This window comes from Lepisosteus platostomus, chromosome 28 (assembly GCF_059453375.1).
Source record: "Lepisosteus platostomus isolate fLepPlt1 chromosome 28, fLepPlt1.hap1, whole genome shotgun sequence".
NCBI classification, from domain to species: Eukaryota; Metazoa; Chordata; class Actinopteri; order Semionotiformes; family Lepisosteidae; genus Lepisosteus; species Lepisosteus platostomus.
In genome coordinates, this window is record NC_142638.1 from 8,056,023 (window position 1) to 8,072,575 (window position 16,553).

Below are 16,553 nucleotides of genomic sequence, written 5' to 3' on the forward strand. Positions count from 1 at the left end.
TTTTGTTCTCGACCGTTCTGAAACACACCACGCTTGCTCTGCCTGCAAGTCTTAAAAGGCGCACTTCGGTAGATCTGACTTCAGAGAAATGGAAGTAGCAGAAGCATGATTGATTGACTGCAGTGGCAAAACAGGTACCCCTTGCTGTCAGCATGTCTCCTTTGCCTTTTAGTGAACGAGAGCTCAAGAAGTGCCAGTGCAAACCTAAGAATTCTTAATTTTGCTAATTCTTATCATACCAGAAGCTGCTTAGAAGAATTAATCAGGACTTTTAGAAATTTAATCCTCACGTGGCCTGAGATAAAAAATATATATATAATTAGACCCTGTGAAGCATTAATGTGGACAAAACATGGTACTGTAACACCTTTACTTACAGAAGAACGGGGCTGAGTTGGAGTTAATGTCCATCCTGTTCATACAGTTGTGAAAGGAAATGGGAAATCTATAACCACAAATAGATACTTTTTGGAAAGAACGTTCCTTGGAATTTTGATGTCCAAGGAACACCAGCCTATTGACTGCAGTGATTAGAAGTAGAGATCATGTTCAAATCAGGAAAGGAGATGGCCAGTTGCTATGGCCTTTGGGTGTCAACGCAGTTTCAGATATCAGATTTGAAAGGTTGTATTTGATCAAATATGATAGCCGAATGAGTGATCCCAGAGCTTATTATATTAGAGATCACCTAGGGGTACATGGAGGTAAAGCAGTGTACTTTACTCATTTTAACCACAGTAAGTAACAGGATCAGCATGTTTCCTGAACATTGCAGTGCAGTTCTTACGCTATAGAACTTCATAGCTCTTGGAAGACAAAGAACCTCCTCTGCACTATAGATTTTGATCAGAGCGATTCTTTACCCAAAAGGTTGTGGGAGTAGGGAACAGGCTTCTTGAAGCAGTCACCCTGACGTCTTTCGAGAAACATCTGGGTGAGATCCTAGCTTCAATAAGTTACTAACCAAATTGGGCTAGATGAGGGTGATGTCTTCTCGTTTGTAATTTTTCTATTATGTCAGCAACAAGTGCACTTAATTTTATTGATGATAAAAGTGACTGCCTATTTAATTACTGTCTTGATGATAGACCCCCCCCCCCTCCACTGCAGTGGCCAGTTGCAGGCCCAGTTCTGTGTTTCCATTTTGTAGATGCAAGAAAACCTGGTCAAACAAGAAGCCACTTTTGTGTACTGGCTCTGTAATTTGCAGCTGGGAGATGGAATTGTGTCCTTCTGACTTAATCTGGATCAGTGTCAGAATTTTCAAAGTGCCAAGAAACTACAGCTTAGCAGGCTTGTGTGAATGTGAGGGCTGAGCCACACAAAGGGCATCAATTCACATCATTAGGGGAAGGAGCCAGCGGTAATGTCGTGTAAATGGATATTTCTGTTCACTTGTTGTAGTTGGAAAACCCCCATCCATTCCCTGTGCTGCAGGTTTGGGCACTTAAAGGGTTAAAGAAACGGTTCCAGTGTTAGGAACCCCTCCTCCTGTCTCCCCCTGCTGTCCAGCCTCTTGGGTGGTTACATCATCTGCGCTATGCACTGACAGTTGTTTCAAATCTCTTCAGCGTTTCCAGTCCTCATCTACTGCAAACCACACTGAGCTTTCGCTATCAGAATAACGTTCAGCTCTGCAGTGGAAAGCCAGGCTGTGCAGTATCAGCTCTTTTCTTGTACTGTAGGCTTCTGTGTTTGTTTTTGGAATGAGAGAAGAAGGGTTTGGGGTGGGCTTTGGGCGAAGAGTCGTCTGAAACCAGTACTTAACAGTGAGTCGTTTCTTGTTTTTCTGCTGCTGCTGTTGTTGTCTGTTTCACCTCTGTCTTGGACTGCGTGGTGGAGAGAGTGCATTTGGCTCCAATCCTCTGCTGTTTTCCCAGCAGCCGGAGAGCTAACAAGTCTTGGCTCTGGCGGATCCCGTCTCCGCCCTGGGAACGGGGACACGGTGCGTTTTCGGTTTCTCTAAACTGGTTGTGAACAAGGAGGATGCTCTCCAGCTCTAGTGTCTGATATCCCCCTGGCAGTCCCTTTGCCCTGTTACTCTGCCTGTGCCAGCTCCTTTGTTCCCCACTGGCACTGATGAAACAGGATGGTTTTAATTGCCTGCTCTCTGTCTTGCAGCGGTTGAGCTCAGCATGGGCTAAGTGCATGCATTAGGAAACAAAATCCTGAAGCACAAACTCGGCTGATACCAGCTGCCACAATTACTGTACATGCAGGGTTTTCGATGGCCATAAATCTGAACCTGTTGATGAAAGTGTGCTTTTCTGACTGGAAACCTGTTGGGTTACTGTCCGTCTTATTGTCTTAATGTGATGTATCCTGATACCTCCTGTGCACAAAGTATCATGTGCACAAGAAGGAAGAGCTTTATTGGAAATGTTTCCTGGAAAAGTTTGGTTTAGTTCTGTTTGGATTGGTATGACCCCAGTGTTAGACAAAGACTGGGCAGGTTAAAGTGAAGAGCTCTGACGTGGGGATAAAATGGTAAATGCATAAAGGGGCATCCTGGGATGTATTTTTAAGGGTTTGGTGCTTCAGTGTGGAGAAGACTGTCAGTTTCATGGACGTTGAAGTGCTGTCCTGCAGGATAATTAGACAGTCTTACTATTTTTGAAGTATTCAGTTCAATACGGTGGTAGGATCCATTCAGTAGTAATTAGCACTCTAGATGCTTAGCTGAAAGCTTTTGAGTTCAGGTTCACTTTTACAGACTCTGCTGTTGCACCCTTGAACACAGGACTTTATCCCAGTTGCTCGAGTCTGCCCAGCTGTACAGATGGGTGTCAGTATTGCTGGCTTTAACCTTGCGGTGGAGTAGAATCTCATCCAGGTGGTTGTCCTGGTGAGTCTCTCTGCTCACATATGCTTGTTTCGATTTGTATACAGTGTGCAATCATATTGTTGCCACATCTTAAAGAAGTGGTGAATTCACAACAAAACACTACACCTGTGAATGGGACATCCTGTCACCACTGCAGAGAAGACAGCGGTATTAGATGTCCAGATCCTGGGACCTGGCTGACTCCAGAAACTGAATGTGTTTGTTCCTTCTGAGTTTACAGATGCAGTAGTGACCTGCAGAGTCAGGGTAAATCCTGGACGCTTACACCAAACCGCTGAATCTAGTGTTTTTTGCTTGTAGCGTCTGAGAGAGTCAGCAGGTTTAATAATCCGAACCAAGGCCAGGCTATCATGCAGAGTCTTTCTGTATTTATCTTGCATTTTTTCGATAATTTTCTCACTGGCACTCAGACCAACAGATCAGGAGCCGAGTCCAAATTCCGAAGAGCTGCGCTCAAGGATTGGAATTGATATGTTGAGCCTACTTTGTATTTTTACCTCGGCTTAATAGCTGTAGCAAGGATGAATGCCAGCTGATATTTTTAAGTTGCCTTACCTTACTCAGCAGTCAAGTGTCATTTGTCTATATAAATCTCAGAGCAAAATCTACATTACTGTTAGGGATGTAATGAATGAGCTGTAGCAGACAGAGCTTTGTCACTTCACTCCATTTTACTTTTAACAGGACTTATGAAGGCTGTTTCTTGAAGTGTTAATCACCATGCTTTTTTAATCTCCATTGAAACCTTCATCATTGAGTGCCCGTGTACACAAGAGAGCACTCTTCAGTAAACTCAGTGGAGGGCAGCCTAGGGCCTAGAATACCACACCTCTGGCTCAAATCAAAGACTTTGGTCCTCGAAGTGAAAAAAAAACAAAGGGGAGGAGACCCCAGATTTATAGGGGTATAAACCCAGTTAAATATGAATCAGATCCTCAGATATCTGAACTTGTGGCTTCTCTGCAGCTGTATGTAGCAACTAACATGCTTGACAGTTTCCAGACTGTGCTCTGAAGATTTTGAGGAATTTGCAACCCTTGGGCACAGACAGACAATTAGTGTGTCGCCGACTTTATCAGAATGCTGTATCCAAGCAAGGCTAATACTAAGCTAATAATCTTCATTTTGCTGCCAGTGGTCTTAGCGTCCATGTGCGAGCTTGAATACTCTGTGACCTTACCATAAGGACACGTGCTTTCTTTGTCTGCATTCAAAACCACATGCTAATAAGACGGCATGTATTGGCAAGGCAGTGGTGTTTTAGAAGGCTGATTTGAGTTAGCCTTTAAAAGAAAACAAAATGTGTAGCCCAACCCACAGAGATACACGACAATTATATTCCAGCTCAAATTCAGGAAGTTAGAAAGTGACCCCTGTCCAAGAAAACTCGAGTGGTTGGATCTGGTTTTGGCAGAATCGGGGACAGACACTCTTTCCACAGCTGTAATCAGGAAAGTTCGGGCAGAGTGACAAGTTTTTTCCTGGTACAGCTGCTCACAGCCTTTGTCGTCCCAGTATTTGTTTTCTGGAACAGCCCTTTTCAAGCACATTTATGCAACATATGGGTTACACCAATGGTTTTCAGTCCTACTCCTGGAGGAATGCAGGAACGCTGGCTTCGGCTTTTTGTCCCATTTGAGTTCTTCATCGCTTGCTAATTTACACTATTTCAATTTTATGTTTCAGGCTTTTTTTTTTCCCTAAATGTGCCTTCAGCTCTGAAAAAGTGGAACGAGAGTTGTAGCTGGTATGAACCCTGTGCTCATTAGTGAAATGCAGGACTGCACTCATTCAGCTGAAGTAAAACCAGTGAGAATTGGAGCTGTCTGATAAGTGCGTCATTAGCACCTGTCTGTCCATCGGTTGATGACGAGCTGTTTCGTCAGGTGAGAAGACGACTGTATAAAGGTGTTCATCACACAGAGTGTGAAATACAATGAGGCACTTTAGGGTAGTTTGAAACCGAGGACTAGTAAGCAAAACATTATTATAAAGAAGGCTAATAGCAAACGTAAAACAATATTGTGTAGCGCTGGTTGTCTTCCTACATTTCCTGAAGACAGAGCACATCTTCATTGTGTGGTAGGGTCGACAGTGCTCTGCTGACACCAAGTGCAGACAGAATTACCCCCACTCTTCCACCCCTGAGCACTTTTCTCAGCGCACTGCAATAATCATAATAATCAGAATAATAACTTTAGTCCATGCTGAAAAGAGAAGAAAGAAAATACAACCTTTCAGCCGTGGAACCTTAACGTTGTGTTTTCTTTCTTCTCTTTTCAGCCTGGAATAAACCTGTTACTAGTTCCTTTGCAGCCTACGCATGCTGACATAGCGCCCCACCTGAACTACTAATAATAATGATGATGAGAATCTAGAAAATGCTGCAACACTGTGTTAAGTGCAGTAGAAATATGTATGGACACTCCACTCAAAGCGCTTTACAGGCAATGGGGACTCTTCTCCACCACCACCAGTGTGCAGCCCCACCTGGATGATGCGACAGCAGCCAGAGTGCGCCAGTACACTGCCCACACTCCCCCAGCTCTCAGTGGGGAGGAGAGCAGATTGATGAAGCCAGATCAGAGATGGGAATTAGCAGGAGGCCATGATTGCTAAAGGCCAATGGGAAATTTGGGTTAGAATGCTGGGGTAACACTCCTACTCTTTTCGAGAAACCTGCTGGGCTTCAGTGGGCTGCCAGCTGTGAGCTGCAGGGAATCAGGAAAACCTGCTGGATTTTGAGGTTCGGATGAGCGCGGGAAAGGGACCAGGCGTCTCCTCGCAGTGGTGGAGCAAGCCGGGAGCCACATTCCTCCGGTGGCCAAGCCGCCTCTTGCTGTCACTGCTGGATGGCGGTGACGTTTGACCTCGTGAGTTTGTGTCGTCTGGCAGCTCTGTCCGTGAGAAGCAGGAAATGGGCTGTTCTGGCCACCTGCTGTCCAGCTCATTTGTTTTCAGGCCAGTTCCATTAGCACTAGGTGGGGGGGACGGGACTGTGGGGTCATCCTTGGCTCTGTGGGTCACCTCCGGGCAGGCCAGCAGCACCCCTGATGAACTGTAATAAAATAATGTATCTGGAAGCACTTCTTCTTCTGAGGTGCTGTACCAAAGCACACACAGGTGTTACAGATTGTGGATTTGGTGCCAATAGATTGGACAGGGAGTTTAGAATTTAATTTACCGATGTTTCTGCTTTTGACTGGGAGCCCAGACAAACAGTCTTCTGGCACAGAACATGAATTTCCCCTCTGTTTTCTCGGGCGTACAGCTGGAAGTGCGTCGGTGTTGAACGTTGTGCCCACAGGTTGACATGCCAGGTGGCGTGCTGTGGGAGCAACGTTCCCTTTCCTCCGGGAACGAGCTGCAGCGCGTGGGGTTCAGGCCGTCTGGGAGTGTTCAGGGTCCGGGGGCGCCTCTCCAGGGGTACAGTACTCTTTCTGTTTGCTTGTCTTCTCCTGTCTGGCTCGCTCAGTGTGTGCTGCACTCATGTTACTGCCATTTTTAAAGCTGCTTTTCTTTGTGCTGAGAAATCGGCACTCATCATGTGCTTGACTTGTCAAAGCAGCAAGAGTGGACAAAGAAACTGCCAGCGAATGGATGCATAATTTCTCTTTCTTTAGACCTCAGACAGACATGCAGTTTTGTTCCATTTAATGAAGTTTTATTCCCCTGGCAGACTGATTACGGAATGTGGAGGAACAGTGTGACAAAGAAATCTTTGTCTTTCTTAAATTTAAATTTTCGTTTTCAAAATGGAACCTAAAAGTTGCTCCAAAGTTCAAGGCTCCCCTTTCTGCTTTGAGGGGCACTTAAACATCTCACTTGAGGCTGTTGATCGAAGCGCTGGTAATTACGGAGATCTGGGATTACAATCAGCACCTTCTTGTCTTAATTGGCTGAGTTACTGTTTGACTAAATAATGCATGAGCTGGCTGCTGTACCCAGGCTGAGCATTGTGATGAATTGGGCAGGAGATCACCAGAGGAGCCCTGAGCAAGATGAACTGTAATCATTGTGATCCACCCATTCTGGTGTTGTTCTGGTCAGTGATTGTACAGTTCTAAAAACATGCTCTAACATCCTTTGAAGGCAAATCAGAGGATATTTCAATAAGACCTATTAATAATAATAATAATACTAATACGCCTCAGCTTTTACATAGAATGCCATGGGTTCTTTCATGACAAAGTAGTTGCAACCTCATTTGCAACCGCAGCCTCATAAGGTCTCATCCCTAGGGCAGCACCTTTTAAAGCACAGTTCACCAGTCACCATACTGTTCCACCTGTAGTGTGCCCCCTGCTGGTCCACGAGTGTCACTCACTGGTGTCTCAAACTGAAACTACGCTGCTTTCGACACGCGACACGGTTTTTTGGGACGCAACTGGAAATCTGGTCGAGTCCCTGCATTGGGAATTTTTAAAGAGAGTGAAATCCTTCAGTGGCAGAAGTTGCGTTCTGCCGTCAAGCTCGACGTGTGCCGTCTTGCCTCAGGCATGACTGATGGAGGCTGGCACTGGAGGGCGGGACCCGCTGTGGGTCCTAGATAAGGGGAGAGCTTGGCTTATTTGGATGCGTGCAGGAACAGATAAAGAGCGCAAGGCACTTAAAACTGGCTCAGTAGTCCACAGCTAGATGACTGGGGTGTCACGCCAAGTTCTTTCATCCATAGGCAGTGAAGGGTCTCAAAACTACAGACACTGGCCGCAGCAGGACTTTACTCAAGGTACAGTGCCGATGTTATTCTGATTATTATCATTGCTTCTGTTGTTTTCTTACAATAAGGACCTAGAGACGTGACCTGCTCTTTGAAATTAATTCTCTGTATATCACCGACTGTCGTAAAGGAGAGCTCTGAAGAAACCGTAGCCAGCATTGATTTTATATACAGTACTTTTGCAGATGGCGCCTTGGCATTTGAACAACTTGGTTGGAATTGCATGTTGACGCTTAAGAATTGGGCTAGTTCTGGAAGCATTTCACATCTGCTGAGACCTGAATGGTGAGATCTAGGCCCTGTGCCCCAAGGAGAGTCCATATTAGATCATTCGAGCATTAGAATCGATGCGCCCCCAGTATACTCACAGCTGGCATCTGGCCTTTTCCTGCTTTGACCAAAAGTTTCTTTTCTCTTGTTAGTTTTGCTCTTGCCTCTATACGCACGGCCATCACTGAGGCCCCACAAGGAAAAGTAGTACTAGACATAAGTGCAGTGCAGCCACTTTTTTTAACCAAATAAATGTTTTTTTCCGGTTTTGAAAGCTGGGGAGGAAGTGGATTTTGTGGAAAATGCGTTGGCCTCTATCAAAGCGTTCTTTAAAAAGCATTTTATTACCCATTCTTTAATTCTGTAAAAATTCATGAGTCATTTTTTCGTAGCTTACCAAAATTACGGAGAGCACAGAAGATCTGAGATCGTTGGCAGGCTGGCCCGTTCAGTGCTCTGAATGGGTATGTCAGACAACATTAATGGGAGCAAAAAGGAAAATCCGAAATCCATAGGACTAAAATAAGTAGATATAAGTAATAAAATAAATAGAAATAAGTAACTCCTGTTCGCAAATCCTCTTTCAAATAAACGCTAGACTTGTAACCCATCTATGGCCACATAAGATAAGTAATGCAAATGTATTGATTAGCAAATGTACTGTATTTGCTCACTTCCTTCCTGCAGATCTTTGTGTGATGCGTTTTTTTTTGCTTTTTCCAGTAACACATCTGATGTACTCATTACCATTTCCCCTGTCTCATAGCATCAAAGGTCTAATTAAACAGGGCTATTTTTATCAAGTTATTTTAATTCAGTAGATGTCTTCTCCAGGCTTCCTGGGTGTCTTGCTAACTTACATTAAACTAAAATCTTAAACTGAAATGGCCAGCAAGGTAGATTATTTCAGGGTTTGGAACAGCATTTCAGCCAATATTTTAGAGTATGTAGTGCACCACCTACAAGTTCCCAGTATAACCTGGTGAGCTTATGCTCTTGATCTCTGGTCTTGTTGCCACAGTCAGTTATTCATGTCACTGGTATCAACAGGAAGAGAGGAAGTGCTGTGGAGCTGAGGGCTCTTGTCTGACAGCCAGTCCTCTGCTTCGCTCAGCAAGGGCGGGTGAAAGAAAAAATAAACAGGATGCACTTGTCATGAAATGACACTGAAAAAAAAACTAACGCTTCTCTTTAGAAAGCACTGTGGGAAATCCCTTTGGCTGGACAAGAATTAGCTGTCAAAACGGTCTATCTTTCACTGTTGAACTCTGGATATTTCAAGAAATGTTTGCAGTGCCTGAAGAACATAAGATTACAATGTGCAATGTCTTTGAGTACTGTAATTCTTTTGCATATCTTCAGCTTGTGTTACAAATAAATCCTGTCCTACATTCACAAAACGTTTCTTAGTACCTGCCTTTAAAACTGAAATCTTTTACATTTACATATTAGGTGCAGTTTAATTAAAAATGCAACATGAACTCTCATATTGCAGTAAAATGCAATATCAACAGGGCACTTTCTAGAGGAAGGAGCAGAGCTGTGCCAGGTTGCAGAACAGACTTGCAAGCAGGGCTATTTTTGCTGTGGTCCTGTAACTCAAAGCTATACGTTTCAAGTATAAATAGCTAACTTTTAGTTAGGGATGTATCTGTTTACATTCTGCTTGTGTTTGCTTCTTTGTAGGTGAGAGTGTCAGTAGAGTCACAGCTTCCTGTGTCCTGAATAATTTATTGTTGTTCTCTTTCTTTTATACAGAGAAATATAATACTGATTTGATTCAGTGATTCAGTGCACAGCACCCAGTTTTAGGCAACACAAGTGCTACTAGAATGCGTTTTAAAAGTGTATGATTGCCAGAGTCAAAGAGATAATAACAGATGATAGGTTTCCCACTTCAATCTCGATGAATTCTCCAATTTACAATTCGATAGCTCGGTTAGATCCGATCGAATGTGTCAGAGGGATGAAATATGTAGAGTGTGTAGATGAGGAGGAGGCTGGGACGCGAAAGAGATATGTGAAAAGAAATCCTGGGTGCGAGACTTTAAATACGCAGGTCAACGTCAACGTTTGCAAAATTAGGACCCAACCTTCCTCCCAAACTTGTGTTATTAATGCCATTTGATTGACAGGGAAGCGCATCAGTTTACGAAGCGTTTTTCAGGACCCTATGCAGAGGATAGAATCCGGGAGGGAGCGGAACAGACACAGGGAGGAGACGGCGAGGAACTGGGCAGGCTGACGAACAGGGGGGCTTGACGACGGTGCACTGGTGCTCGGGGGGCGTGACCATGGCAAAGTCCGAGGGAGTCCGGGGGGAGGGGGGGGACATCCGGGGCGAAGTCCAAAACTGGGAAATCCAGACGAGACGAAAACAAAACACAGTTAAAAACCGGAACGGGATCCGGTGCAGGGAGAGGGAATAAAAATGGGGGTAACGGGACCAGGTGCTCTGAGCCCCGGACTCAGCTGGGTCAGGACGCCGATAGGAGGCCTCTGCCCTCAAGCCGTGGACGTAGGGCGACTTGGTCGTAGGCGGGCCCCCGGCGTCCATCTTCCCACGCAGAGCCCAGAATAGAGGGAGCGTCTGGACGAGAGAAGCCACCTCGTCTTTGGTTTCTCTGCTGTCTGCATTTGGCTTTCCTGATTGGGCGTTGCGTTTGTACGAGGACAGTGCGGTCAGTGTCCAGGAGCAACGCAGGCTGCCGTGCTGCCTTTAGAGAGTGACCTATGATGTAAAGAGGCAGAACAATGCCAGGCCTGTCTTACTGTGGAGGCAACAATGACATTACCAGCTTTTAAGTGCTGCAAATATAGCTGAAATAGTTGCAAAGTCTCCTGCTATTCTTTGATTGCATGTGTGGGCCGTTTGGCCTTCAATGGAGTATTTTTTTCATGCTGTTCAGGGTCAGTTTGGTGTTAATACCACATTAAAAGGTCATATAACTCAATTTTCACTTTTCAGTGTGGTTTTGAATTCAGTTGGATGCATTGTAGTTTGTTTGCTGACACAACTCATGACTTGTGTGTTAAATCCTCCCTCATTAATAGCTCAAACCCTTTCAGATTCCAGGTGATAATCTCGGGACAGGCCGCAACTGTTTTCATAGCAATTCCAGGGGACCTGCAATGCTTTTTTACATTTCGGTGTTAGAAAGAATCAGCTTCGAGTGCATTTCAAACCACGATGAGAGTAAAACGTACACAGTAACTTTTAAAACCTCCGATTTGCATCCCAAAATTGACAAAATATCCAGGTACGCGCAGCAATTCTGCGATTCAGAACGAGGCAACAAAACATCCGGTGACGTGTTGCAACCTTATTACATTGTAAAGAAGCAGGCTTGCGATTACATCTCTTTTAATCCAATAGAAATACTGCTCTCGACTTTGAGACGGGTTTGCCAACAGATACTACTTGTAAACTCTGCCTGCAGATCACGCTGGAACATTTCTGCAGTGAAATGTCTGCTGCACAACCTGTAATTCAACCTGTACTTATCCACTTGTACCTCTCATTACTTTAGTCATTACAGGGACTAGTGAGCAGGAAGGGCCGCATCGTCTGTGGTGAGACCAGGGGTTTAAGACAACATGGCGACTTTCAGAACTTTCATAAAGATCATGATTTTGTGCTTAATTTGGAATTTGTAAAAAAAATTTCAATACCATCAATTAATTTAATTTGCTTCTGAGATTTAATAACCAAACTGAGAAATTGGGGCTCAAGATTGAGTACCGCCAATTTTAAAACCCAAGATAAAAGATGATACTTACCTCTAAAAGAAGGTGGCAAGTAAATGACCAGGTCAGCATGAGACAAAAACATCGCAGTGCCCTCGGCAGTGATTGCTGGCCTGACATTTCCCCTGTGTTCTTTCCAGCCTGAACTTGTGTCACTATGGCTCAGCAGCAACAAGACTTCACAATGAACTCCTCTGTCCCCGAGGCCCAGGCGGTGCAGTACAGCTCTGGGGACACCATGGCGACGGCCTCTGACCTGGACACGAAAGACTCCCTGCACCAGGAAGTGAAGGAGAACGGGATGCCAGCGGCCGTGCACGTGGTCCCTGGGGATGGTCCGATGAAAGGTGAGTGGGGACTCGGGTTCAGCTTTGGTGAAGACCCGGCGGTCATGGTTTTTGTCATGCAGAGGTAGTCTTGTTGATAAAGATGCCAGCCCTGTCCCCTGATGAAGGCCCCAAAACAGTGAAGAACCCCTTTCTGATCTATTGCTGAGGCTTTTTTTTATTTTTAAAGGTTGCTGTGTGGAAAAACCACCAGTGTTCAATACTTTATTCCTAGTAAGAAGCCCACCGAGAGAGACCTAGAAATGTATAGGCAATGTATCTCTCATAACCCTACAACATCTGGGTGTGCAAACAGTTTCACTTCCCATCTTCATCTTGCAGCTTATAATTTAAGCTTTTCGCTACAATCTTTTAGGTGTAACACTTACACTGACTCTGTTTGGTTTCTTCGCCTTCATTTGCACTTTGTCAAGCACCGCGGGACGCCGCCTCCGTGTGATGTGTGCTCTAAAGAATAGTTGATGGTGATCCTGAAGTGCTAATTGGTTTCAAAACGCAACACTCCGTCGAGCAATTAATTCAGTTGACTTACCCGATAAGCAAAGGTTGGGGGAACAAGCTGCCTAGCCAAGTTTCTTTCAAGAAACAGCTAGAGGAGATCCTCAGATCAACCAGTGGGACTACCTACCCAACATGGGTAGTCAGCCAAGTAAAAAAAAAAAAGTTGTACCATCAGAAAAGGAACCAGATAAGTACAGGTTTAATAAGGGAAACCAAACCAGAAAGTGCAAACAGAGAAACCACAGGACCGAACAAACCTCAACCAACAACTACTACACCATCTAGGCCAGGTTATATATTGTAAGCCCCACACCTGGTCCTCTTGATGGACCGGTGAACCTCCATCTAAAGGGATGGTTCCACAAGATGGTGGAACAGACAGGCACAAGATAACATTGTGGATTCACAACAGGTAGCATAACAAGATATATCAATTCATGTAATACAGAAATAACACAACAAAACATACTGAAAACAATCTGTATACAAATGTCCTGGTCTAGCACAGCCCTTCGTCACAATTGCTAACTACCAAACAGGCTAACCTCTCTCGTTTCTAACCATTGTGCTCTGAATTTCATGGAAGGTCTCTGATAGCAGCGTGCTTTGATGTTAATGCTGGGGCAAACGGGACTGCCTTCAGATTTTTGTTTTTAAGTATTTTGCAGCGAAAGCATTTTGTGAATCTACATGATGAATGTGACTGCTGTTAAAGACAATGAAGACAGCCTCCAACTGGCCTTTCTTTCAAACCAGAGTCAGAGTTGCGTGTGGTAGATCATGTCAGGAATAATCGGTTGGGTTTTGGGGGAGGGAGGGGGTGAACAGGACATTTTGGAAGAGTTGTCTGTGGAAAATCAAAACAGCTGGCAGACGTCCTGTGTTCCTTTTATTTGAATAAAACTGGAAACGTTTTATAAACTAAACCAGCGTGCTCTCCTTTGGTTTTTCTGCTTGCAGAAATAAATGCTTGACTGAGCTTCAGTCCCTAAGAGCAGCAGTAATCTGCTGTACAGTAATCTGAGCATCTGGGTCATTTCCTCAAAGCCCTGCATTTTGACAGGGAGTCCTAATTGTGAGATTGCACCCATCGATTCCTGAAAACAATCGCCACATGCTTACAGCAATTCACAGTTTGTGAGTATTTAAATGTCTGGTCAGAGCAATGATTTTCAGTCTTATTCATGTTCTTAATCAAGACATTCTTGTTTTACAAAAACAAGGGGCAAAGCACAAGAGCTGTGAAACAGCTTTAAAACATATATCTAAGAGGCCATCTGAATGAACCAGTGTACCATCTGCTCTCTCTTGGTGGAGCATCATAATTATATTTCAGTATAGGGCTCTACTGTAATTCTGCAATATTGGAAATTGTGTTACAAGTGTTAATATTAGCCAAATAATTAATATTTCTACTACAGTTTGTACTAGTGTACCATGTTGCTCATAAAACGGCAGCAAGTTTCCTATAGAAATTCCTAGCGTGTTAGGCATTTGTGCCAGATCATTCCGATTTATGTAGCACCAAAAATGTTGGAATGTGGTTTATACTGTTGGAACTGTGCCTAGCAATTTTTCTGCTGGCAGACTTTGCCAGGATGTGTGTTGGTTTTGTGTGAATGCAGCAGTACAGTGCTTGATGTTTTTTCTACATTCTGATTTCATAATAAAATAATATAGCTGGACTGGGTGAATGAAAGCAAGTAAAGAAGAAGAGACTCGTTTTTTTATATATTTACAGTCCAGGTAGGGACTCATTTCAGCCATGTTAACATCACAGTGGCAACAAGAAATGAGGAGCATTTTTCTTCCTTAAAAATTTCCATCTTCTATGGGAAAGAAATAAACTTACGCTTGCTTACAATTAACACAGAGGAGTGTAACTTGCCAAAAATGATTCTGCAATGCTGTCAATTGAACTAGGCAAAACAAAAGGTTATTTTCTAAGACATAGGATATCATCAAGAAATGGAGATGTAATTCTTAGATGATACAAAATATGGTAGTATAGGGATTTGATGAAGGACCAACACAAAACTTAGTTCTTTTATTTTTGTTTTTCAGTTCCTCTTCTAGAAAAGAGTTTCTAACTTTTTCTGAGACTTAAAACACATCTTTCCCGCTTCCTTTTTTATAATTTAAGGGCACACGTTTCTTTAGCAGGTTTAACAATAAAACACGTTGTGAACGAATCGTGCCACTCTTCTGGAAATACAAGCAACGCGCCTTTTAGCTATCACAGTGGACAGGCTCATGCAAATGACAAATATCAACAGGCACTAATTGCAAACCAGGCTCTTGACCCACAATAATCCGGGAATAATCCCCAGTTGCTATCTGTTCTACTGGTATTCTGTGAGTCTTTGTTATAAAGAAATAGATTTGATGAATGACAGGAACCTTCATGATCGCCAGCCTTCAGCCTGCAGTGGTAAAGCACACTTCAGCCCAGAGTCCCGCAGTACCATCAGACAACCACAAAGCCTGTCCATCTCTAAAATATCAGACATAAGAGAAAGCCCTTAAAAATGTTGACTTGCGGTCGTTAGTACTGGACAGCCCATTCCTATTAAGTGTTAAGGGCCAGAATTGCTTGGGAAAGCAAGCAAGGGGACACTCTCACAGCAGCGTTAGCAAGACCTTTTCTTCTGGATGAACTGACCTTAAAGTACTTCCAGTCGCGAAATGAATAATTTATCGTTCGAATGCCTTGGGGGTTTTGGGGTGACCGATCATTCTCCAAAGGGGTGCAGGTGTCCCTCAGATTTATAGAGCGCCTACCCACCGCTGCCGACTGTCAGCCTTGACCGGCTACAGCGTGCGTCTTCATCTGTAGAGAAATAACAATGTCAATAACAATCTTCCTCTCGCCCCCGTGACCCCCCAACCCCCCCCTCCCGTGTGTGCAACCCCTGCGATAACAACGCGACGTGCCGATAGTCCGCTGCCTGGCCTTCCCCCGTCTCCAGCCTTCGCTGGTGCGCTCCCTCTTCCCCTTCCGGCTCCCCCTGGCTCCTCCCGCAGGCACGGAGCAGCTGTGCGACTGGGCCCGGGAGTCGGGCGGCTGGGGCGCGGACTCCAGGGCGGACCGTGAGTACGGGATGTGCTGGATCGCTGCGCGGTTCCCCCGCTAGTCTCCCGCTAGCTTTCAGAAAGTACCGCCCGCTCGCCTTTCCTCCGGGAAGGAACGATCCAGGATATCGTACCTCTGCAGTCGGATTTAGGAACCGTGCTCCTGTGGTACCATAGCTGGTGTGGTGACTCCCTGTTCATCCGATTAGAACCCTGTGGTCGTGTGGTGCTGATAGAATATTGACACAGTCGGGTCTCAACAGCTGCGAATTTGGCCATTTGTGATTCAGGTCTGGCCAACTGGGTCTCGTATGGAAGATGAGCAGATGGTAATCCACAGCTTAGCTGAAGGTTGTTAACCGCAGCTTTCAATTTAGTGGTGCTAGTATCGCGAAATGAATCTAGCTAGTGAGCGATCTTCTCCCAGCCCCCCTCCTCCAGGGACCCACTACCCAGCTTCCCCAACGCAGCCTGGTCTTGTTTTTGTCTCGTCACGAATGCTCCCAGTTCTGTGTCAGCACTGGGGTGTGAAAGACTGGAGATGACTTTACAAGCTCTGTGACAGTCTAATAGCCCGTTTCATTACAGTGGGGCGTGCCGATCACAGAGGCCGAGAGCGAAGGAGCAGACTGGCTGCAGGGGAGGGATTTGGGTCGTTTATTTGAACTGATCACTATAAGTTTGCGATGTCTGTTTCTTTTGGTCGATCAAAGTTAATTAAGTTAAAAAAACTTAAAGCCAATGCATTAGCTCTTGAATTATAAGGGAGGGTGACTTATATCTTTGAATTATACATACTAAATACTGAAGTACATTATACAGTGGTTATATGTGAATTTGACTATTCGTTACGGTTCTCTGCACAAAACCCATGCAAATGTCAAGACCCTGCTGCATAGAGAAGTGTGTTTAATATTAGCAAGAAATTAAAAATAGATGCATTATAAGTATAAAATATACAAACGTATTCAAATTCCGTGTACCTATTTGGGAAATACAGCGCTTAATTTGTAGAAAGTTAGCTCCTTAAGGGGGAGTCTGTGCTTTTGTT

General features: G+C 44.5%; 1 protein-coding gene across 17 annotated transcripts in view; it reads left to right on the top strand.

Moving 5' to 3' along the window:
* The window catches only part of maptb (microtubule-associated protein tau b), a 59,755-nt gene that overhangs the window by 6,687 nt on the left and 36,515 nt on the right, over nucleotides 1-16,553 (top strand). For 12 of the 17 annotated variants that reach the window (XM_088622793.1, XM_088622802.1, XM_088622803.1 and 9 more), the window contains exons 1-2: nucleotides 7,415-7,574; nucleotides 11,723-11,929. In XM_088622793.1, coding sequence (XP_088478919.1) covers nucleotides 11,740-11,929 — 190 coding nt within the window. In that variant the 5' untranslated portion in view covers nucleotides 7,415-7,574; nucleotides 11,723-11,739. Of the gene's footprint in view, nucleotides 1-1,588; nucleotides 1,770-1,921; nucleotides 1,946-7,414; nucleotides 7,575-11,722; nucleotides 11,930-16,553 lie in introns of those variants that run through there. The other 5 variants (XM_088622794.1, XM_088622795.1, XM_088622796.1 and 2 more) reach the window with 4 other exon arrangements.